Source organism: Somniosus microcephalus, chromosome 22 (genome assembly GCF_052327205.1).
Source record: "Somniosus microcephalus isolate GS21.2 chromosome 22, FLI_Smic_1.0, whole genome shotgun sequence".
Taxonomy (NCBI): Eukaryota; Metazoa; Chordata; class Chondrichthyes; order Squaliformes; family Somniosidae; genus Somniosus; species Somniosus microcephalus.
Genome location: NC_141008.1, coordinates 46670418 through 46693411, shown reverse-complemented (window position 1 = coordinate 46693411; position 22994 = coordinate 46670418). Strand labels below are relative to the sequence as shown.

The following is a 22994-nucleotide window of genomic DNA, read 5'->3' as shown; positions in this document are numbered from 1 at the left end:
TGCTTTACAGCCAATGAAGTACTTTTTGAAGTGTAGTCACTGTTTTAATGTAGGAAACTGGATTAAAAGATATGACGGTAGACAAGCAATGGCAAACATTTAATGAATATACATTCCCAAACCCCATGGGAAAAATGATCCAACTGTGGCTAACAAGAGAAGTTAAAGATAGTATTCGATTAAAGAAAGAGGCTTATAATGCTGCCAAAAAGAGTAGTAAGCCTGAGGATTTGAAGGATTTTAGAATTCGGCAAAGGAGGACCAAGAAATTGATAGAGAGAAAATAGAATATGAAAGTTAACTAGCAAGAGACATAAAAACAGATTGTAAAAGCTTAAGTAGGTGTGTAAAAAGGAAGAGATTAATGAAGGTAAACGTGGGTCCCTTACAGGCAGAGATAGGAGAAATTATAATGGGGAATAAGGAAATAGCAGAGACATTAAACAAATACTTTGTATCTGTCTTCATGGAAGAAGACACAGAAAACATTCCGGAAATAGTGGACAACCAAGGGTCTGGCGAGAATGAGGAACTGAAAGAAATTCGTATTAGTAAAGAAATAGTACTGGAGAAATTAATGGGACTGAAAGCTGATAAATCCCCTGGACCTGATGGCCTACATCCTAGGGTTTTAAAAGAGGTAGCTACAGAGATAGTGGATGCATTGGTTTTGATCTTCCAGAATTCTCTAGATTCTGGAATGGTCTGGAAGGTAGCAAATGTAACCCCACTATTCAAGAAAGGAGGGAGAGATAAAACGGGGAACTACAGACCAGTTAGCCTGACATCAGTGGTAGGGAAAATGCTAGAATCTATTATTAAGGACGTGGTAACAGGGCACTTAGAAAATCACACTATGATTGGGCAGAGTCAACACGGATTTATGAAAGGGAAATCGTGTTTGACAAATCTTTTTTGAGGTTATAACTAGCAGAATAGATAAGGGGGAACCAGTGGTTGCAGTGTGTTTGGATTTTCAGAAAGCATTGGATAAGGTGCCATACAAGAGGTTATTACATAAAATTAGGACTAATGGGATTGGGGGTAATATCTTCTTAGGCAGTTCCTCGGAACCGAGGATGACTTTCTTCCACATTAAAAATGAGTTCTCGGGTGACTGATGAATCCAATGCGGGACCTGCAGTTTCTGTCACAGGTGGGGCAGACGGTGGTTGAAGGGGCGGGTGGGTGGGGTGCTTGGGTTGATGTGCGCTCCTTGAGCTGCCTGCGCTTGGCTTCCACTTGCTCCCGGCGAAGAGACTCGAGGTGTTTGGCGCCTTCCCGGATGCTTCTCCTCCACTTTGTGCGGTCTTGGGCCAGGGATTCCCAGGCGTCGGTGGGGATGTTACACTTTTTCAAGGAGTCTTTGAGGGTATCCTTGAAGCGTTTCCTCTGCCCATCTGGGGCTTTCTTGCCGTGCCGGAGCTCCGAGTAGAGCGCTTGTTTTGGGAGTCTCATCGGGCATGCGGACAATGTGACCCGTCCATCGGAGCTGATTGAGCGTGGTCAAAGCTTCAATGCTGGGGATGTTGGCCTGAGCAAGAACACTGACGTTGGTGCGCCTATCCTGCCAATGTATTTGCAGGATCTTGCGGAGGCAGCGTTGGTGGTATCTCTCCAGTGCTTTGAGGTGCCTGCTGTACATGGTCCATGTCTCTGAGGCATACAGCAGGGCGGGATCACTGCTGCTCTGTAGACCATGAGCTTAGTGCTGGGTTTGAGGTCCTGGTCTTCAAACACTCTCTAATGGGATTGGGGGTAATATACTAGCTTGGATTGAGGATTGGTTAACATACAGAAAACAGAGCATAGGAATAAACGGGTCATTTTCGGGTTGGCAGGCTGTAACGAGTGGGGTGCCGCAAGGATCAGTGCTTGGGCCTCAGCTATTCACAATCTACATCAATGACTTAGATGAGGGGACTGAGTGTAATGTATCCAAGTTTGCTAACGTTACAAAGCTAGGTGGGAAAGTAAATTTTGAGGAGGACACAGAGGCTGCAAAGGGATATAGATGGATTACATAGGATATACGGCCCAGAAACAGGCCATTCGGTCCAACCAGTCCATGCCGGCGTTTATGCTCCACAAGAGCCTCCTCCCGTCTTTCCTCATCTAACTATCAGCATAACCCTCTATTCCCTTCTCCCTCATATGCTGTCTAGCCTCCCCTTAAATACATCTGTACTATTCACTTCAACCACTCCCTGTGGTAGCGAGATCCACATTCTCACCACTCTCTGGGTAAAGAAGTTTCTCCTGAATTCCCTATTGGATTTCTTGGTGACTATCTTATATTGATGGCCTCTAGTTATGCTCTTCCCCACAAATGGAAACATTCTCTCTCTATCCACTCTATCAAAACCTTTCGTAATTTTCAAGACCTCTATTAGGTCACCCCTCAGCCTTTTTTCAAGAGAAAAGAGACCCAGCCTGTTCATCCTTTCCTGATAGGTATACCCTCGCATTTCTGGTAACATCCTTGTAAATCTTCTCTGCACCCTCTCCAGTGCCTCTATATCCTTTTTATAATATAGCGACCGGAACTGTACGCAGTTACTCTAAGTGTGGTCTAACCAAGGTTCGATACAGGTTTAGCATAACTTCCCTACTTTTCAATTCTATCCCTCTAGAAATAAACCCTAGTGCTTGGTTTGCTTTTTTTATGGCCTTGCTAACCTGTGTCGCAACTGTTATGTTCATTAATAAATAGACATTCTTATTATGAACACAGCTAGCTTTTGCTAGACACTTTTATTGAGCACATGTGGACTAGGTACTGTATCTGTAGAGGCTTCCATCTTGACTGCAGCCTTGTGGGTAGCCTAGTGCCTCATGGGTAATGTAGTCTTAATATATATACAGCTGGGTAGTGTAGTCTTATACATACAGCTATATACAGCTCTACAGCTCCACCTAGTGTCCACTATAGAATGACATGTTATTGATCATTACATCCCCCTTTCTTTGAGGTTTAACAAAATCAATATCAGTCAACTTTCAAGAAAACAATAAAGATAATATCAGTAACACTTTTGTTAGTGCTCTATAAACATAAACATTTTCAAAACAGTCAACACATTTTCAAAGCTTTACATTGTACTCAAAGATTAAGTCTATCAGGCTTTTTTACTTCACGTGTGGATCTTCTCAACACGGGTAAGTCTGATGTGTCTTCATGAGATTGTTCTGGCGGTGAATGACAAGATGCAGTTGCGGCATTGTCATCAATCTGCTCTTGTATAGATCAAGGTCTCCTTGCGATCTTTGCTTGGAGAGGGTTTCAGTGTTTCCTTCACTCTTCATGCCATAACTCTCAATGTAGTCAATGCACTCTCGAAAAACTGCTGGCAGCTGGATCCCATCATACAGCATAGTCCTCTCAGCAGCCTCGGCTAATGGAACACCAAAGATTGGCCTGAGGGAAGAAGGAGTATCCACCGGAACTGCTTCCTGCTCTGGTGCAGGCTTCTTCTTTTTCTTTTTCTCTTTCCACTGCTTAACAACATCTGCTGCGGTTATATTTTTGGACTTTTTCTCCTTGTGTTTTTCCTCTTTGTGCTTTTCTTCCTTTGGCTTCTCTTTGACCTTAAAGTCTTTTTCTTTCTTCTTGGAGAAACTAGACTTTTTGAAGACATGGATACCCTTTGGCCTTTTCATCCTTGATGGACTCTCTGCTTCATCACCTGAGTCATCTGGTCTGCTTATGGCACAGTTTATACGGTAGCCTCTCTTGACCAGTTCTAAGTCTTCACAAGCTTTGTCACCTAGTATCGAATCAAGTCTTTCAGCCACAACAGAAAACATGAGATGATGCACTTTGTCTTTGACTGTCACTTTAAGTCTGCATACACCTAAGCTATCTATTTTCTGTCCATTATAGTCCTTCAGTAGTACTGACTTTTTCTGTATTTTGGGCTTTTCTTTCATATTTTTTATGTCACTCATACTGATTAAGTTTGCTTTTGCCCCAGTGTCCAGTTTCAATGTAACTAATGCTCCATTTATCTGCAGTGGGATCATCCATTTGTCCACTTTTACTGCATTGACTTTATGTTCAGCATTGTCCATTTCTGAGGGCTGCACATTTTCTGTATCTTTTTTGATATCATCACATGACACCATTCCTACAAAAAATCTCTCACTTAAATCAGTGTCCTCAATTACATTAACTCGTTGCCCTTTCTTAGTTTTTACTTTTGAAAAGCATTGTTTGGCAAAGTGATTCTTTCCATTACACTTTATGCACATTTTTCCAAACGCTGGGCATTGTTTTAGCTGGTGTTTGTAACCACAGCGTTTACAATTAAAAATTTCATCCTCCGATTGCTTTTCATTTCTGTTCTGCCCACGTTTCTTCCCCTTGTAGGACACAGCACCGACAGCAGCATTATCACTCATTAGAATTGCATCATTATTGATTTCACTGAAAGTCTTCGCGTGCTTACGAGCTAGCTCGCTGGCTTGGCATATTTTCACCGCATTTTCCAAATTTAGTTCGGTTTCTCTCAACAGACGTTCCCTGACTTTTTTTATCATGAATACCAAACACAATCTGGTCACGAATCATGGATGCTTTGAGCTCAGAGAAATTACATGTCTGTGCTTTCAGTTTCAGATCAGTTATAAAGCTATCAAAAGTCTCATTTTGTTGCTGTGTCCGAGAGCGGAAGATGTATCTTTCATACGTCTCATTCTTTTTGGGAGAACAATGTGCATCAAATTTCTGTAGCACATCGTCTAATTTGTCTCTGTTCTCCACTGGATTAAATACAAATGTATTAAATACCTCTATCGCCTGTGGGCCTGCAACCGTAAGCAGCAACACTATCTTCCTTGCGTCTGGCTTCATACCGAATCCGATGGCTGCAATGTAGAGTTCGAATTGCTGTTTAAAAGTCTGCCAATTGTAGTCGATTTTTTCTGTGAGTTTCAAACGCTCTGGTGGCTTCAAATTCTCCATGTCGCTTTTCACAATTTTCAGCAGATCTTCACCACTCTGGTACCATATTATGTTCATTAATAAATAGACATTCTTATTATGAACACAGCTAGCTTTTGCTAGACACTTTTATTGAGCACATGTGGACTAGGTACTGTATCTGTAGAGGCTTCCATTTTGACTGCTGCCTTGTGGGTAGCCTAGTGCCTCATGGGTAATGTAGTCTTAATATATATACAGCTGGGTAGTGTAGTCTTATACATACAGCTATATACAGCTCTACGGTTCCACCTAGTGTCCACTATAGAATGACATGTTATTGATCATTACAGCAACTTTTAGTGATTTGTGTATTTGTACTCCGAGATCCCTTTGTTCTTCTACCCCATCCAGACTCGTGACCTCCCTATTCTTCCTACCACAATGTAATACCTCACATTTATCTGTGTTGAACTTCATTTGCCAATTATATAGGTTAAGTGAGTGGGCAAGAACATGGCAGATGGGATATAATCTGTTAAAATGTGAAGTTATCCACCACTTTGGTCGGAAAAATAGAAAAGCAGAATATTTTTTAAATGGTGAGAGATTGGGAAATGTTGCTGTTCAGCGGGACTTGAGTGTCCTTGTACACGAATCACTGAAAGTTAACGTAGGTACAGCAAGCAATTAGGAAAGCAAATGGTATGTTAACTTTTATTACAAAAGGATTGGAGTACAAGAGTAAAGAAGTCTTGCAGTAATTATGTAGGGCCCTGATGAAACCGCACCTGGAGTATTGTGTACACTCTTGGTCTCCTTACCAAAGGAACAATATACAGGAAACTTTTTTTTATCCGGGACCGGCGTGGTGCCGGTTGATCAAAAAGTCCGGATTACAGAGAGGTATACTTACCAAGGTACGAGAGCCCCGTACACGGCCACAGGTGCAGGAGCCCCGGTTACACAGCACTTGTGCAGGAGTCCCGGTTACACGGCCACAGACCCAGGAACCCTGGTTACACGGCCACTAATATATAGTAAAACTTACCTGAACCTATTCCTGAATTTTGCTGGTTCAAGAGAGATTTCCGGATATTTAGGTGCCGGTTAAAAGGGAGTTTCCTGTACTTGCCATAGAGGGAGTGCAACGAAGGTTCACCAGACTGATTCCTGGGATGGGGGGATTGTCCTATGAGGACAGATTGAGTAGACTAGGCCAATATTCTCTAGAATTTAGAAGAATGAGAGGTGATCTCATTGAAACATATAAAATTCTTACAGGGTAGATGCAGGGAGGATGTTTCCCCTGGCTGGGGAGTCTAGAACCAGGGGTCACAGTCTCAGAATAAGAGGTTGGCCATTTTAGGACCGAGATGAGGAGAAATTTCTTCACTCGGAGGGTGGTGAATCTTTGGAATTCTATACCCCAGAGGGCTGTGGAGGCTCAGTTGTTGAGTATATTCAAGACAGAGATCGATAGATTTTTGGGCACTAGGGGATTAATAATCACTATCCAAAAAAGAGCCACCAAATTTTGGAAACACCTGAAAATGAGCAACCCCCACTGCTGTCATTACGAAGCCCTGAAATGCCAAGAGAGGACCATAAAGAAGAATACCCTCAGTCAACTAGTCCTGGGACTCCGTGAAGTCACTACTAACAATAACCAGCCCCAGGACAGTGACAGCGTAACACAAAGAATTCGACCCAACACAATCGTCACTAAGCAAAAGGAAAAATATGTCATATTGGGCAGAAACAACAAAAACCCAAAACAAACTCAATTGCTACTTGGCCCTAAACAGACACTACAACATGGCTGATTACCTGACCATGGTAAAGGATAGCAAACTGAGAAAAACCTTGACAATGTACAGACTTAGTGAACATAGCCTGGCGATCGAAAAAGGTAGACACAGGCAGACCCGGCTACCAAGAGAGGACAGGATATGCTCTCACTGCAGTCAGGGAGTGGTGGAGACAGAGATGCACTTCCTCACAGCTTGTAGAAAATATCCGGGCATAAGGGAGAATTTCTACCCAAAATTCACAAAAATATGCCCGGAATTCAGAAATTTGAATGACGACCAAAAACTCCCATACCTACTAGGGGAAGAGAGAAATTGTGTAACCTTAGCGGCACACTATGTTACAGCTTGCCATAAACAGAGGGACAACCACTAAATATAAGAAGAGTATATACAAATTATATGAATGTATATTTATACACTCAGGGATATATCTGTTTATACACTGTATGGATAGATCTGTATTTATGTGTTCATGAATGTTTTTCGATGCTTTGGCAACATAAGATGTATCTTGTCATGCCAATAAAGCGATTTGAATTGAATCGAGGAATATGGGGATAGTGCAGGAAAGTGGAGATGAGGTAGAAGATCAGACATGATCTTACCGAATGGCCGACTCCTGCTCCTAATTCTTATGTTCTTATGAAACGCGGCAGCCTGATGTGTATAGCAAGATCCCACAAACAGCAATGTGATAATGACCAGATAATCTGTTCTTGATGTTGATTGAGGGATAAGTATTGGCCCTGAGACACCGGGGAGAACTCCCCTGCTCCTCTTTAAATACTGGCTGTGGGATCTTTTGCCCACCTGAGTGGGCAGACGGGGCCTCGGGTTTAACATCTGTCTGAGAAACGGATGCTAAAGATCCCCACGGCACATTTTGAAGAGGAGCAGGGAGTTCTCCCGGTGTCCTGGCCCACATCCCACCCTCGAACTAGGCCACCAAAAAAACCCCACACGGGATAAACTGGTTCTCCCGCCTCGTCGATGTTTGTGGGATCTTGCTGTGCACAACAACAAAAAACGGGCACTTGTGTTTCCCTCCCAGACAGCAGGTCATCAGTAAAAATCAATCCAAGTGAGATGTTTGACAAACACAAAAACATAGGTCTCACTTAAAACAGGCAGGGTATTCATCGACCTGCCTGCCGTTCAGAGCCTCATTAAACTCGCAGCCCAGAGCTCTCGGGCTCCATGGCAATGTCTAGAGCAGCCATGAAAGAATTAACTCACCAGGACTGCTCTTATTCTGGGGATTCTGCTGAGCAGCGTCTGGGCAGCTCTGCCCACAGGAAGCCCATGCAGTCACCTCGAGCCCGGCTCACACATTGCTGCTAAAAGGCAGGAGGTTGATGCAGGCTGTCCATAATCTGCAGGGTGGTATAAATAACCAGTAGCTTATCTGTGAGATTACTCCGTGTTTCTGCTGCGAGCCCAGGCAGCTAGACTTGCCGGCAGGGCCAGGGGGCGATGGTGAGTCACCAGCCGCTCTTTAACCCTTGGGGTCCTGGCGCAGTGTCAAGTGGGAAGCTCTCCGGCTCATTCCCCATTCTGCCACAGCAAGGCAGGCACACGAACCAATACCACGAAGAGCGTTGGGCCAACGCAAGCTCATCCATCTTGAAAGGTCCTAGTCCCCGCTCCCATAATTGCGTCCAACCACTCTTGAAATGATTGCGAGGTTTTTTGCCTCCATGATCCGATCTGGAGTTCATTCAGTGACCTGCGCTCCGTGTGAACAACATGTTCCTGACATTAATCAGTATTGAGGGAGCGCCGCGCTTTTGGAGGGGCAGTACTAAGGGAGTGCTGCACTGTCGAAGGGGCAGTACTGAGGGAGCGCCGCACTGTCGGAGGGGCAGTACTGAGGGAGCGCCGCACTGTCGGAGGGGCAGTACTGAGGGAGCGCCGCACTGTCGGAGGGGCAGTACTGAGGGAGCGCCGCACTGTCGGAGGGGCAGTACTGAGGGAGCGCCGCACTGTCGGAGGGGCAGTACTGAGGGAGCGCCGCACTGTCGGAGGGGCAGTACTGAGGGAGCGCCGCACTGTCGGAGGGGCAGTACTGAGGGAGCGCCGCACTGTCGGAGGGGCAGTACTGAGGGAGCGCCGCACTGTCGGAGGGGCAGTACCGAGGGAGCGCCGCACTGTCGGAGGGGCAGTACCGAGGGAGCGCCGCACTGTCGGAGGGGCAGTACCGAGGGAGCGCCGCACTGTCGGAGGGGCAGTACCGAGGGAGCGCTGCACTGTCGGAGGGGCAGTACCGAGGGAGCGCTGCACTGTCGGAGGGGCAGTACTGAGGGAGACCAGACTGGGGGGGATGCGGGCTGTTTATCCTGACTGGGCAGCCACACACTTTCAGCTGCAGCACCAGCTTAAATCAGCGAGCAATCTCATTATCCCCTCAATCTGCTCGCCGTTTCAATTTAAGCAGAGACTCTCAGCGCAGGACAGGTGAGCCTCTGAGATCAGACCTTCCCCGCTCCGCGCTCAGACACGCGCACGGCTCCCCTTTCAACTCCCTGAGCAATTCGCCAACAACCTCGGTAAACCTGGGGTGGGCGGCAGGGATCACACCGCCCTCTGCCGTTCCCTTTGTCTGTGAGACGGGGGGTGCGGATGCGCGTGTGTGTAACGCCCGGCTGTGATCAATGCTCCTTTCAGCCTCTGCCTTGGTGATGGTTTGAAATCCTCCCATCGCGATATTGCGGGGAATTGGAACTCAGCAACCTGGCCAGGTGATCAGTGTTGGACCAGAATCTGTCTGCAGTTACACCGCGCACACCCGCCACCCAGCACCCATTAACCTGAGCTGTGGTGTGCAGCCCTCGGGCTGGGAGGGGACAGGTTAGTGCTTCGGGGTGTATGGTGGTCTCGGTGCACTATTGCCTCCCCCACCCTCGCAACAACAACATGTGTTTATACAGTGCCTGTAATGTGGAAAGACTTCCTGATCAGTGGCGTGAGGGGAAAAGCAATGAACACTGAGCTCGATACAGCGTTCAGTTCTGGGCCCCACACCTCAGGAAGGATATACTGGCCTCGGAGGGGGAGCAGCGTAGATTCACCAGATCGATACCCGGGGCTAAAAGGGTTAAATTCCGAGGACAGGTTGCACAGACTGGGCTTGTATTCCCTGGAGTTTAGAAGATTAAGGGCTGATCTAATCGAGGTGTTTAAGATGATTAAAGGATTTGATAGGGTCAATACAGAGAAACTATTTCCTCTGGTGGGGGGCGGCAGAACCTTAAAATTAGAGCTAGAATCCTGGCGATTCGAATAACTAGGGCTGTTGAGAGGGCTTTAAACTAATTAGTGGGGGGGAGGTTTTAAGAAAGCGAAAAATAAAAATGACAGCGGAGAAGGCAATAGAGCAAGGTAGCAATGGGGGAATTAAAAACCAGAGCGTGTCAGGAAGGGACAGAATGTATGATGATAAAGGTAAAGTAGTAAAAGGGGTTAAAAACAGGAATAAATTGTCAGAAAACATATTTGAAAGTTATTTATCTGAATGCACGCAGCATTCGTAACAAAATAGACGAGTTGACGGTACAAATAACTACACATGGTTATGATCTGGTGGCCATTACGGAAACATGGCTGCAAGATGATCATGACTGGGAACTAAACATACAAGGGTATTTGACAATTAGGAAGGACAGACAGGAAGGAAAGGGAGGTGGGGTTGCTATGTTAATCAAGGATGGAATCACTGCAATAGTCAGAAATGATATTGGGTCAAAGGATCAGGATAGTGAAACAGTTTGGGTGGAGATAAGGAATAATAAGGGGAAAAAGTCACTAGTGGGCGTAGTCTATAGGCCTCCTAACAGTTGCAACTCTTGGTCGGAGTATAAGTCAAGAAATAGTTGGGGCTTGTAATAAGGGAACAGCTATAATCATGGGGGATTTTAACTTTCATATTGACTGGACTAATCAAATTGGGCATGGCAGCCTTGAGGAAGAGTTCATAGAGTGTATTAGGGATGGGTTCCTTGAGCAGTATGTAACTGAACCAACCAGGGGGCAGGCAATCTTAGATCTGGTCCTGTGTAATGAGACAGGATTAATAAAAAATGTCCTAGTAAAGGATCCCCTTGGAATGAGTGACTATAATATGGTTGAATTCCAAATTCAGTTTGTGGGTGAGAGAGTTCGATCTCAAACCAGCGTACTGAGCTTAAATAAAGGAGACTATGAAGGTATGAGAATAGAATTGACTAAAGTGGACTGGGAAAACAGATTAAAGTGTAAGACGGTACAAGAGCAGTGGTCTACATTCAAGGAGATATTTCACATCTTTCAAGAAAAATATATTCCACTGAGGAAAAAGGGGAGTAAAAGAAAAGACAGCCATCCGTGGCTTAGTAAAGTAATAAAGGATAGTATCCGACTGAAAACAAGGACATATATAGTAGCCAAATCTAGTGGGAGGATAGAAGATTGGGAAGCATTTAAAAGCCAGCAAAGAATAACTAAAAGATTAATTAAGAAAGGGAAGATAGATTATGAAAGTAAACTAGCAAAAAATATAAAAACAGATAGCAAGAGTTTCTACAGCTATATAAAAAGAAAAAGGGTGGCTAAAGTGAACGTTGGTCCCTTAGAGGATGAGACCGGGCAACTAGTGGTGGGGAACATGGAGATGGCAAAGACGCTGAACCCAGTAGAGGACACTAAAAATATCCCAACACTGGACAAACAGGGGGCAATGGGGGGGGGGGGGGGAGGAGCTAAACACGATTAAAATCACTAAGGAGGTGGTACTCGGTAAAATAATGGGACTTGAGGCGGATAAATCCCCCGGACCTGATGGCCTACATCCTAGGGTCTTGAGAGAAGTAGCGGTAGGGATTGTGGATGCATTGGTGATTATTTTCCAAAACTCCCTGGACTCAGGAAAGGTCCCGGCAGATTGGAAAACTGCTAATGTTATACCCTTATTTAAGAAGGGAAGTAGGTTGGTAAAATGTTGGAGTCCATTATTAAGGAAACAGTAACAGAGCATTTGGATAAACATAATTTAATAGGACAGAGTCAGCGTGGTTTTATGAAGGGGAAGTCATGTTTGACAAATTTGCTCTAATTCTTCGAGGACGTAACATACAGGGTGGATAAAGGGGAACCAGTGGATGTGGTGTATTTGGACTTCCAAAAGGCATTTGACAAGGTGCCACACAAAAGATTACTGATCAAGATAAAAAATCACGGGATTGGGGGTAATATACTGGCATGGGTGGAAGATTGGCTATCTAACAGAAAACAAAGAGTTGGGATAAATGGTTCATTCTCGGGCTGGCAATCAGTAACTAGTGGTGTTCCGCAGGGGTCAGTGCTGGGACCCCAACTCTTTACAATCTATATTAATGATTTGGAGGAAGGGACCGAGTGCAACATATCCAAGTTTGCCGACGATACAAAGATGGGAGGGAAAGCAGTGAGTGAGGAGGACATAAAAAACCTGCAGAAGGACATAGACAGGCTAAGTGAGTGGACGGAGATTTGGCAGATGGAATATAATGTTGGAAAGTGTGAGGTTATGCACTTTGGCAGAAAAAATCAAAGAGCAAGTTATTATCTACAGGAAACTTTCGATTAACCGGCCCCTAAATAACCGGAAATGTCGGTTAACCGGCAAAATTCAGGAGTCAGTTTTAGCTAACTTATATAACTTTTATTACTTGCACAGCAACAAATTGAGGAAGGCAAGGGTTTGGCTGCAGCTTTTGCTAAGCTACAGAGACGCTTGCAACTTGTGGACGTTGTTCTGAAGCTGTTGCTAAGCAACAGGGTTTGTTGCTTCATACGGAGCTCTAAGGTCCGTATCTTTCACTATAGCGTTTGGTTATCCGGAATTGTTGCTGAACCGGCACCACGTCGGTCCCGTCCATGCCGGATACCAGAAAGTTTCCTGTAAATGGAGAGAAACTGCAATGTGCTACAATACAAAGGGATCTGGGGGTCCTGGTGCATGAAACACAAAAAGTTAGTATGCAGGTGCAGCAGGTGATCAGGAAGGCCAATGGAATCTTGGCTTTTATTGCAAGGGGGATGGAGTATAAAAACAGGGAAGTCTTGCTGCAGTTATACAGGGTATTGGTGAGGCCACACCTGGAATACTGCGTGCAGTTTTGGTTTCCATATTTAAGAAAAGATATACTTGCTCTCGAGGCGGTTCAGAGAAGGTTCACTCAGTTGATTCCGGAGATGAGGGGATTGACTTATGAGGAAAGGTTGAGTAAGTTGGGCCTCTACTCCATTGGAGTTCAGAAGAATGAGAGGCGATCTTATCAAAACATATAAGATTGTGAGGGGGATTGATCGGGTGGATGCGGTGAGGATGTTTCCACTGATGGGTGAGACTAGAACTAGGGGGCATAATCTTAGAATAAGGGGCTGCCCTTTCAAAACTGAGAAGAGGAGAAACTTCTTTACTCAGAGGGTAGTAAATCTATGGAATTTGCTACCCCAGAGAGCTGTGGAAGCTGCAACATTATTAAATAGATATAAATCGGAGATAGACAGTTTCCTAGCAGATAAGGGAATTAGGGGTTACGGGAAGAGGGCAGGGAAGTGGACGTGAGTCTAGGTTTGGATCAGCCATGATCCTATTGAATGGCGGAGCAGGTCCGAGGGGCCGTATGGCCTACTCCTGCTCCTACTTCTTATGTTCTTATGTAGAGCCAGGCCGTTCAGGGGAGATGTCGGGAAGCACTTCTTCACACAAAGGGTGGTGGAAATCTGGAACTCTCTCCCCCAAAAGCTGTGGATGCTGGGGGTCAATTGGAGCTTTCCAGACTGAGATCGATAGATTTTTTTTGGGGTAAGGGTATCGAGGGATACGGAGCAAAGTCGGGAAAATGGGGTTGATGTAAAGATCAGCCAGGACCTGATTGAATGGCGGAACAGGCTCGAGGGGCCGAATAGCCTCCTCTTGTTCCCATGTTCTGCACCCACTTTGTTCAATTGTGTGAAATGATTTCTCTGCCACTCTTTAAGATGCCCGGTCCGTTGGCAAAAATAAAGGCATTTGAGCTTTTGTGTCGAGGAGTCCCTTAAGTTACTTTGTTCTTCGAAGTTCTTTTGTAAAGTGTCGGGATTTTAAAAAAATTCAATCACTGGGACAACTCAGCACCGTCCCGTGAAGCAAGTGAGATTCGGCTTCTCTCACACGCTGCATACCTGGTCCCAGCGAATTTATTGAGGGGTTTCCAAACACACCTGGTCAGCAAAACTCTGCCCCTTCTACTAGGCAGTGCTGGCAGAGAGTGTGAAGCAGGTCTAGCCGAGCTCCCGGACAGAGAGACAGAGGCAGCAGGACAGTTTAGGTCCAGTGTGGGGCAGGGGAGGAGGGCGATCTTTCGGAATTAAACCATTCCATTACTGTCTCCGATTAATTACCGGGGAAGATTCTTGCTGCTGTTCGATGCTCTCTGTCTCTCTCTCTCTCTCTCTCTCTCTCTCAATTATTCCAACGCTCTCCTGGCCGGCCTCCCATCCCCCACTCTCCGTAAACTTCAGCTCATCCAGAACTCTGCTGCCCCGTGTCCTAACTCGCACCAAGTCCCGTTCACCCATCACCCCTGTGCTCGCTGACCTACATTGGCTCCCGGTCCAGCAACACCTCAAATTTAAAATGATCATCCTCATTATCAAACCCCTCCATGGCTTCGCCCTTCCCCATCTCTGTAACATCCTACAACCCTCCGAGATCTCTGCTTTCCTCCAATTCCAGCCTCTTGTGCATCCCCCGATTTTAATCGCTCCACCACAGGCGGCTGTGCCCCTGCTGCCTGGGCCCTAAGCTCTGGAATTCCCTCCCTAAACCTCTCCGCACCTCTCTCCTCCTTTAAGACGTTCCTTAAAACCGACCTCTGACCAAGCTTTTAGTCACCTGCCCTAATATCTCCTTATGTGGCTCGATGTCAAATTTTGTTCGCTAATCGCTGCTGTGAAGCGCCTTGGGTTGTTTTACTATGTTAAAGGCGCTGGATAAATGCTCACCCTTCACTCCGAGTTTCCAGTTCATCCTTTTGCTAATTTATGTGTGGGCTGTGATTATGACCCTCATTTCCTGGAGCATTGTTTTCACCTTGATCAGATCTGTTGTGGAGGTGGAGTCTATACGGGTAACATCAGGGATGTCGTATACACACGGGAGAACCTTGGGGATTGAACAAGTGGGGAGGGGCTCGGGGGTCGGGACGATGGGCTCGGGGCGCTAGGTCGGGGGTCAGGTGTCGGGACGATGGGTCGGGGTTTTTGTTCTTTCTCCTTTAACGTGGGCTGTGTTTTTGCTCTGTGGATGTTGCTGAGTTTCTGCCCCTTGGGGTTGTGATTCCGCGGAATGACCTGTATTTATTCCCCCCCAGGTTATTTATGCGCCCCCGAGGACAACGTTTACAACATCGATTTCACGAGGTTCAAGATTCGTGACATGGAGTCTGGGGCCGTCCTCTTCGAAATCACCAAACCACCCGCGTCAGGTGGGTCAGACTGCGATACCACGGGGTGTCACGGTAACGCTGGTCCAGCGAGAGGGAATGGGATCGTTCTGTGCCCCCGGGGAGGGGAGGAGGTGGGATGATGGTCGGGTGGGATAGCATTGGGGGGGGATAATCGCAGAGTGGGATCCTGACCCGCTGTTGGTCACTTTCTTTCTTTGTGATCCCAAGCAAGAACAAAATGGTTACAATGGGAGGCATTGCCCGTCCCTGTCCCCACCCCCACCCCGGGTCCCTCGCCACACGGCACCGGCTTTCCCTACAGCTGGATGTTGCTGATCGTATAGAGTCATAGAGTGATAACGGCACAGAAGGAGGCCATTTGGCCCATCGAGTCCGTGCCGACTCTCTTTAGAGCGATCCAGTCAGTCCCATTCCCCCGCTCTATCTCCGTAGCCCTGCAAGTTTATTTCCCTCAAGTGCCTATCTAATTTCCTTTTGAAAACATTGACTGTCTCCGCTTCCACCACTTCCGTCAGCAGCAAATTCCTGGTCATAGAAACATAGAAGATAGGAGCAGGAGTAGGCCATTCGGCTCCTCAAGCCTGCTCCGCCATTTAATGAGATCATGGCTGATCATCCAAACTCGGTACCCTGTCCCTGCTTTCTCCCCAAATCCCTTGATCCCTTTAGCCTTAAGAAATATATCTAACTCCTTCTTGAATATATTTAATGAATTGGTCTCAACTGCCTTCTGTGGTAGAGAATTCCACAGGTTCACCACTCACTGGGTGAAGAAATTCCTCCTTATCTCTGTCCTAAATGGCTTACCCCTTATCCTTAGACTGTGACCCCTGGTTCTGGACTCTCCCGCCATCGGGGACATCCTTCCTGCATCTAGTCTGTCTAGTCCTGTTAGAATTTTATAAGTTTCAATGAGATCCCCTCTCATTCTTCTAAACTCTAGCGAATATAAGCCTAATCGACCCAATCTCTCTTCATACGTCATTCCTGCCATCCCAGGTCTCCGTCTGGTGAATCTTCGCTGCACTCCCTCCATGGCAAGAACATCCTTCCTCAGATAAGGCGACCAAAACTACACACAATACTCAAGGTGTGGTCTCACCAAGGCCCTGTACAACTGCAGCAAGACATCCTTGTTCCTGTACTCGAACCCTCTCGCTATGAAGGCCAACATACCATTTGCCTTCTTAACCACCTGCTGCACCTCCATGCTTACCTTCAGCGACTGGTGCACAAGGATACCCAGGTCTCGTTGCACTTCCCCTTTTCCCAATCTATTGCCATTCAGATAATAATCTGTCTTCCTGTTTTTGCCACCAAAGTGGATAACCTCACATTTATCCACATTGGGCAGATGCATGGCAGATGCAGAATAATCACCCGACCTGTCCAAATCATACTGGAGTTTCTCTAAATCCTCCTCACAGCACACACGCCCACCCAGCTTTGTGTCATCTGGAAACTTGGAGATATTACATCTAGTTCCCTCGTCTAGATCATTAATATATATTGTGAATAGCTGGGGTCCTAGCACCAATCCCTGCGGTACCCCACTAGTCACTGCCTGCCACTCAGAAAAAGACCCGTTTATTCCAACTCTTTCCTTGTCTGCCAACCAGTTCTCGATCCAAGGCAGTACCTTACCCCTAATCCCATGTGCTTTAACTTTGCATGCTAATCTCTTATGCGGGACCTTCTCGAAAGCCTTCTGAAAGTCCAAATACACCACATCCACTGGTTCTCCCTTATCTATCCTACCAGTTACATCCTCAAAAAATTCCAGTAGATTAGTCAAGCACGATTTACCTTTTGTAAATCCATGTTGACTTTGTCCGATCCTGTCACTGTTTTCCAAGTGCTCTGCTATTACATCTTTTATAATGGACTCTAGCATTTTCCCCACTACCGATGTCAGGCTTACCGGTCTATAATTCCCCATTTTCCCTCTACCACCTTTTTTAAATAATGGGGTTACATTAGCTACCCTCCAATCCATGGGAACTGTTCCAGAGTTTCTAGAATTTTGGAAGATGACCAGCAATGCATCTACTATTTCTAGGGCCACTTCCTTAAGTACCCTAGGATGTAGATTATCAGGCCCTGGGGATTTATCGGCCTTCAATCCCGTCAATTTCCCTAACACCATTTCCCTACAAATACTGATTTCATTCAGTTCCTCCCTCTCATTAGACCCTATGTCCCCCGACATCTCTGGGAGGTTATTTGTGTCCTCCTTTGTGAAGACAGAACTAAAGTATGTATTTAATTGGTCTGCCATTTCTTTGTTCCCCATTATAAATTCCCCTGATTCTGACTGCAAGGGACCTACGCTTGACTTCACCAATCTTTTTCTCTTCACATATCTATAGAAGCTTTTGCAGTCAGTTTTTATGGTAGGTCCGCACCACTTGCTGCGTTTAAAAAGTTCTTACTCGCATCCCCTCTGTATCTCTTGCCCAAAACCTTAAATCTGTGAACCCTAGTCCTTGTACCATCAACTAGTGGGAACAGCCTTTCCCCGTCTAGCCTATCCAAACCGTTCATAATCTTGTACACCTCTATCAAATCACCCCTCAACCTCCTTTGCTCTAATGAAAACAAATCCAGCTTCTCCAACCTGTCCTTGTAGCTAAGATCCCCCATCTGGACACAATATTCCAGTTGTGGCCTAACCAGCGCTTTATAAAGGTTCAGCATAACTTCTCTACTTTTGTACTCAATACAGGAAACTTTGTGCTATCCGGAGGTGAGCTATCCGGCAATCTGGAGCCACCGGCAAAAATCAGCAGCCGTTTTTTATTCTTTTTGTTTGTTTTTTTTTTGCTTTGTTTGAACAGTCAAGCTGTGCAAGGTCTGTAGCTATAGCAACAGCTTCAGCTACAGAGTTTGCAGGCCACACCCGAGTGTTTAGAAGCTGTTGCTAAGCAACAGTGTTTGTTGTCAAATACGGAGATAAGAATCTCCGTATCTCTCAACATTAACTCTGGAGAGTACGGCAGTTTTGAGGCAACGGCAGCAGCTCGGTCCCGTGGGTGCCGGATAGCACAAAGTTTCCTGTATCTCTATTTATGAAGCCCAAGATCCCATATGCTTTGTTAACCACTCTCTCAATATGTCCCGCCACCTTCAGGGACCTATGCACATTAACTCCCAGGCCCCTCTGTCCCTGCACACTCTTTAAAACTGTGCCATTAAGTGTATATTGCCTCTCCCTGTTCCTTCTGCCAAAATGCATCACCTCACACTTCTCTGTATTAAATTCCATCTGCCCATTCTGCTAGCCTTTCTATGTCCTGTTGCAGTCAATTGGTATCATCCTCACTGTTTGCCACACCCCCAAGTTTGTTGTCATCGGCAAATTTAGAAATTCTACTCTGTATTCCAATATCCAGGTCATTTATATATCAAAAAAAGCAGTGGTCCTAACACTGACCCTTGGGGAACACCACTGTCTACCATCCTCCAGTCTGAAAAACAGCCATTTACCACAACTCGCTGTTTTCTGTCCTTAAACCAATTTCTTATCCAAGCTGCCACTGACCCATCTATTCCATGAACCTCAATTTTGTTAACCAGCCTTCTATGTGGTACTTTGTCAAACGCTTTCTTAAAATCCATATAGACAACATCCATTGCATTCCCTTCATCAACCTTCTCTTGTTACTTCATCAAAAAATTCAATTAGATTAGTCAAACACGATCTGCCTTTTACAAACCCGTGCTGGCTCTCCTTAATTAGCTTAAACCTCTCCGAGTGCCTGTTAATATTTTCCCTGACTATTGTTTCTAAAACTTTACCCACCACTGATGTTAAACTGACTGGCCTGTAGTTACTAGGATTGTCCTTGCACCCTTTCTTAAACAATGGTGTCACATTTGTCACTTTCCAATCCTCAGGCACCTCCCCTGCATCTAGGGAAGATTGGAAAATTATGGCAAGTCCTTCCGCTATCTCCTCCCCCAATTCCCTTAGCAACCTGGGATGCAAGCCATCTGGACCGGGCGACTTATCCACTCTAAGAATATCCAGCCTTTCCAGTACATCCTGCCTGTCAATTTTCACCCCATCCTTTACCCCTATCAGCTCCACTTCTACCGATATTTTGTCAGCACCCTCTTCCTTAGTAAACACCAATACAAAGTACTCATTGAGTATTCTAGCCTTGCCCAGCACCTCTAAGCATATATCTCTACTCGGAGATCCGACACTGAGAGAGCCCCAGGTGGGCAGAGGAAACGCTTCAAGGACACCCTCAAAGCCTCCTTGAAAAAGTGCAACATCCCCACCGACACCTGGGAATTCATGGCCCAAGACCGCACAAAGTGGAGGAGAAGCATCCGGGAATAGCCGAACACCTTGAGTCTCTTCACCGGGAGTAAATGGAAGCCAAGCGCAGGCAGCGCAAGGAGTGCACGTCCACCTAAGCACCCCACCCACCTGCCCCTTCAACCACCGCATGCCCCACCTGTGACAGAGACTGTAGGTCCCGCATTGGACTCATCAGTCACCTGTGAACTCATTTTGAATGTGGAAGCAAGTCATCCTCGGTTCCGAGGGACTGCCTAAGAAGAAGAAGATATCACCTTTGTCCCTAATATGCCCCACCCTGCTTCTTACTACCCGCTTACTGTTTACATGCCGGTAGAATATTTTTGGGTTCCCTTTTATGTTAACTGCCATTCTACTCTCATATTCTCTCTTTGCCAATCTTATTTTCATCTTCACATCCCCTCTCAACTTATTTTATTTGGCCTGGTTCTCACTTGAAGAATTCACCTGACATGCATCATACATCATCTTTTTTTGTTTCATCATCTTCTCTATCTCCCTCGTCACCCAAGGAGCCCTTGCTTTGGTTCCCTTACCCTTCCCTCTTGTTGGAATGTACCTAGCCTGTACTTGGAACATCTCCTCCTTAAAGATCTCCCATTATTCCGTTACAGTTTTTCCTGTCAATCTTTGGTTCCATTTTACCTTGGCTAGATCCTTTAGCATCCCATTGAAGTTAGCCCTCTTCCAATTTAGAAGTTCCACTCTAGATTGTTCCTTGCTTCTCTCCATTGCTAAACTAAATCTTATGATACGATGATCACTCGTACCCAAGTGTTCTCCACAGACACTTGGTCGACCTGGCCCACCTCATTCCCCAGCACCAGATCCAGCAATGCCTCCTTCCTAGTTGGGCCGAGAACATACTGGTCAAGGAAATTCTCCTGAACACATTACAGAAATTCCTCCCCCTCCTTTCCCTTTACCCTAGCATTATCCCAATCGATATTTGGGTAATTAAAGTCCCCCAATATCACCACTCTATAGCTCTTGCATATCTCTGCGATTTCCCTGCAGATTTGCTCCTCTACCTCCCTCTCACTATTTGGAGGCCTATAGAATACCCCCAATAGTGTGATCATACCCTTTTTGCTCCTCAACTCTAACCAAATGGATTCTGTCCTTGTCCCCTCAAGGACATCCTCCCTTTCCAACACTACAATGTCTTCCTTAATCAGCACTGCCACCCCACCTCCCTTTTTTCCTTCCCTATCTTTTCTGAACACCTTGTATCCATGAATATTAAATGCCCAGTCCTCACCATTTTTCAGCCACGTTTCCGTTATTGCCACAACATCATATTCCCACACGGCTAATTGTGCTTGTAGCTCACCAACCTTATTCACCACACTTTGTGCGGTTACATACATGCATTCCAAACCTGTCTTTGTATTCCTCGTAGTCCTTCTTGGTCTGTTCCTATTTAATATGGCACTACTTTCTTCCCTAGTACTATCCAACACTCTCCCTCCTTCATGCACCTTATTCCTCTTTTCTACTTCTATATGCTGGTGCCCACTCCCCTGCCAATTTAGTTTAAACCCTCCCCAACCACACTGGTGAACCTCCCCGCGAGGACATTGGTCCCAGTCCTGTTGAGATGCAGCCGGTCCCTTTTGAATAGGTGACTCCTGCCCCAGAACTGGTCCCAATGCCCCAAGAATCTGAAGCCCTCCCTCCTGCACTATGCCTCAAGCCACACATTGATCCTCCCTCTCTTCCTGTTTGTACACTCGCTGGCGCGTGGCACTGGGAGTAATCCAGAGATTACTACCTTTGAGGTCCTACTTTTTAACTTCCTCCCTAGCTCGTGTTTGGGAATCCAGCTCATCGAGGTCATGCCAGGGGTCCGCCAGATTGTTGCCCCGGTGCCCCTCCCCCACCCCTCCCCCGCCATCTCTCTGGGAGAGGCTCCCCCTCCCCCATCCCCCAGGAGTTTTTCATTTGGGGTGCAAATCTGCTTCCAGAGATCCCTTTTCCCCCTCCACCCACCCCCTCCCTCTTCCCCCCCCACCCACCCCCCCTTTCCCCCCCTCTTCTTTCCCCCCCTCTTCTTTCCCCCCTCTTCTTCCCCCCCTCTTCTTCCCCCCCTCTTCTTCCCCCCTCTTCCTCCCCCCTCTTCCTCCCCCCTCTTCTTCCCCCCCTCTTCTTTCCCCCCACCACCCCCCCTCTTCTTCCCCCCCTCTTCTTCCCCCCCTCTTCTTCCCCCCCTCTTCTTCCCCCCTCCTTCCCCCCCTCCTTCCCCCCTCCTTCCCCCCCTCCTTGCCCCCTCCTTCCCCCCCTCCATCTCCCCCTCTCCTTCCCCCTCTTCTTCCCCCCTCTCCCTCTTCTTCCCCCCTCCTCTTCCCCCCTCTTCTTCCCCCCTCTCCCTCTTCTTCCCCCCTCTCCCTCTTCTTCCCCCCCTCTCCCTCTTCTTCCCCCCCTCTCCCTCTTCTTCCCCCCTCCCTCTTCTTCCCCCCCTCTTCTTTCCCCCCCCTCTTCTTTCCCCCCCCTCTTCTTCCCCCCCCTCCCTCTTCTTCCCCCCCCTCCCTCTTCTTCCCCCCCCTCCTCTTTCCCCCCCCCCCTCCCTCCTTCCTGGTTTCCATGAAGTGGAGTGTTTTCCTGACTGGCGAAGTGTTTGTGTTGCAGAGCGTGACCAGGGTGACAAGAAAGATGTGGATCCCAACGCGGGGCGGTTCGTGCGCTACCAGTTCACCCCCGCCTTCCTCCGCCTGCGGCAAGTAGGAGCCACGTAAGTCCCGAGATTCGAGGGTGGAGCGGCCGGAGTCTGGACTGACCGGCGGCCTCGGGATAGTGGGATAACGGTGCGGTCATCGACTGCAGGCTGTCGAGCAGCTAAACGTCTGCCTCAAAATATTGTACAAGGGAGGGGGTTAATAAATCACCTCTGATCATCTCTAACCGGGTCCCCCCGCTCCGCACCGACCCAGGCACCCCCCCCCCCCCCCCCTGCACCGACCGGGACCCGACCCCCCCCCCCCCCCACCCCCACCCCCACACCGACTGCAGCCCCCGGACTGTGCATCGTTATTTTGACGAGGCTCGGTTGGGTTTGATGTTTGGTCCGTTCTCTCCCTGCCTCTTGCTGGTGTGTGAACCGAGACCGTGAGATTCCGCGGGGGGGAGGGGGATACGAGCTCAGCCTGGACCTGGAGCCTCGGACCTTTCCGGCCCGTGAGTCTCGGACACTGGGGATCCAGTTCTTTATTGTTCCAGAGCAAAGATAAGAACGTGCATTTCTACAGAGCCTTTCCCAACCTCAGGACGTCCCCAAGCGCTTTACAGCCAATGAGGTATTTTTTAAAGTATGGTCACTGTTGTAATGTAGGAAACGCAGCAGCCAATTTGCGCACAGCAAGCTCCCTGAAACAGCAATGTGATAAAGACCAGATAATCTGTTTTTAATTATGTTGATTGAGGGATAAATATTGGACCAGGACACGAGGGAGAACTCCCCTGCT

General features: G+C 47.0%; 1 protein-coding gene across 4 annotated transcripts in view; it reads left to right on the top strand.

Moving 5' to 3' along the window:
- Positions 1–22994, top strand: part of unc119a1 (unc-119 lipid binding chaperone a1) — a 69920-nt gene that overhangs the window by 42784 nt on the left and 4142 nt on the right. The window contains exons 1-3 of one of the 4 annotated variants that reach the window (XM_085964607.1): positions 8348–8365; positions 15108–15221; positions 22162–22264. In XM_085964607.1, coding sequence (XP_085820733.1) covers positions 15173–15221; positions 22162–22264 — 152 coding nt within the window. In that variant the 5' untranslated portion in view covers positions 8348–8365; positions 15108–15172. Of the gene's footprint in view, positions 1–8347; positions 8366–9170; positions 9190–9499; positions 9583–15107; positions 15222–22161; positions 22265–22994 lie in introns of those variants that run through there. The other 3 variants (XM_085964606.1, XM_085964609.1, XM_085964605.1) reach the window with 3 other exon arrangements.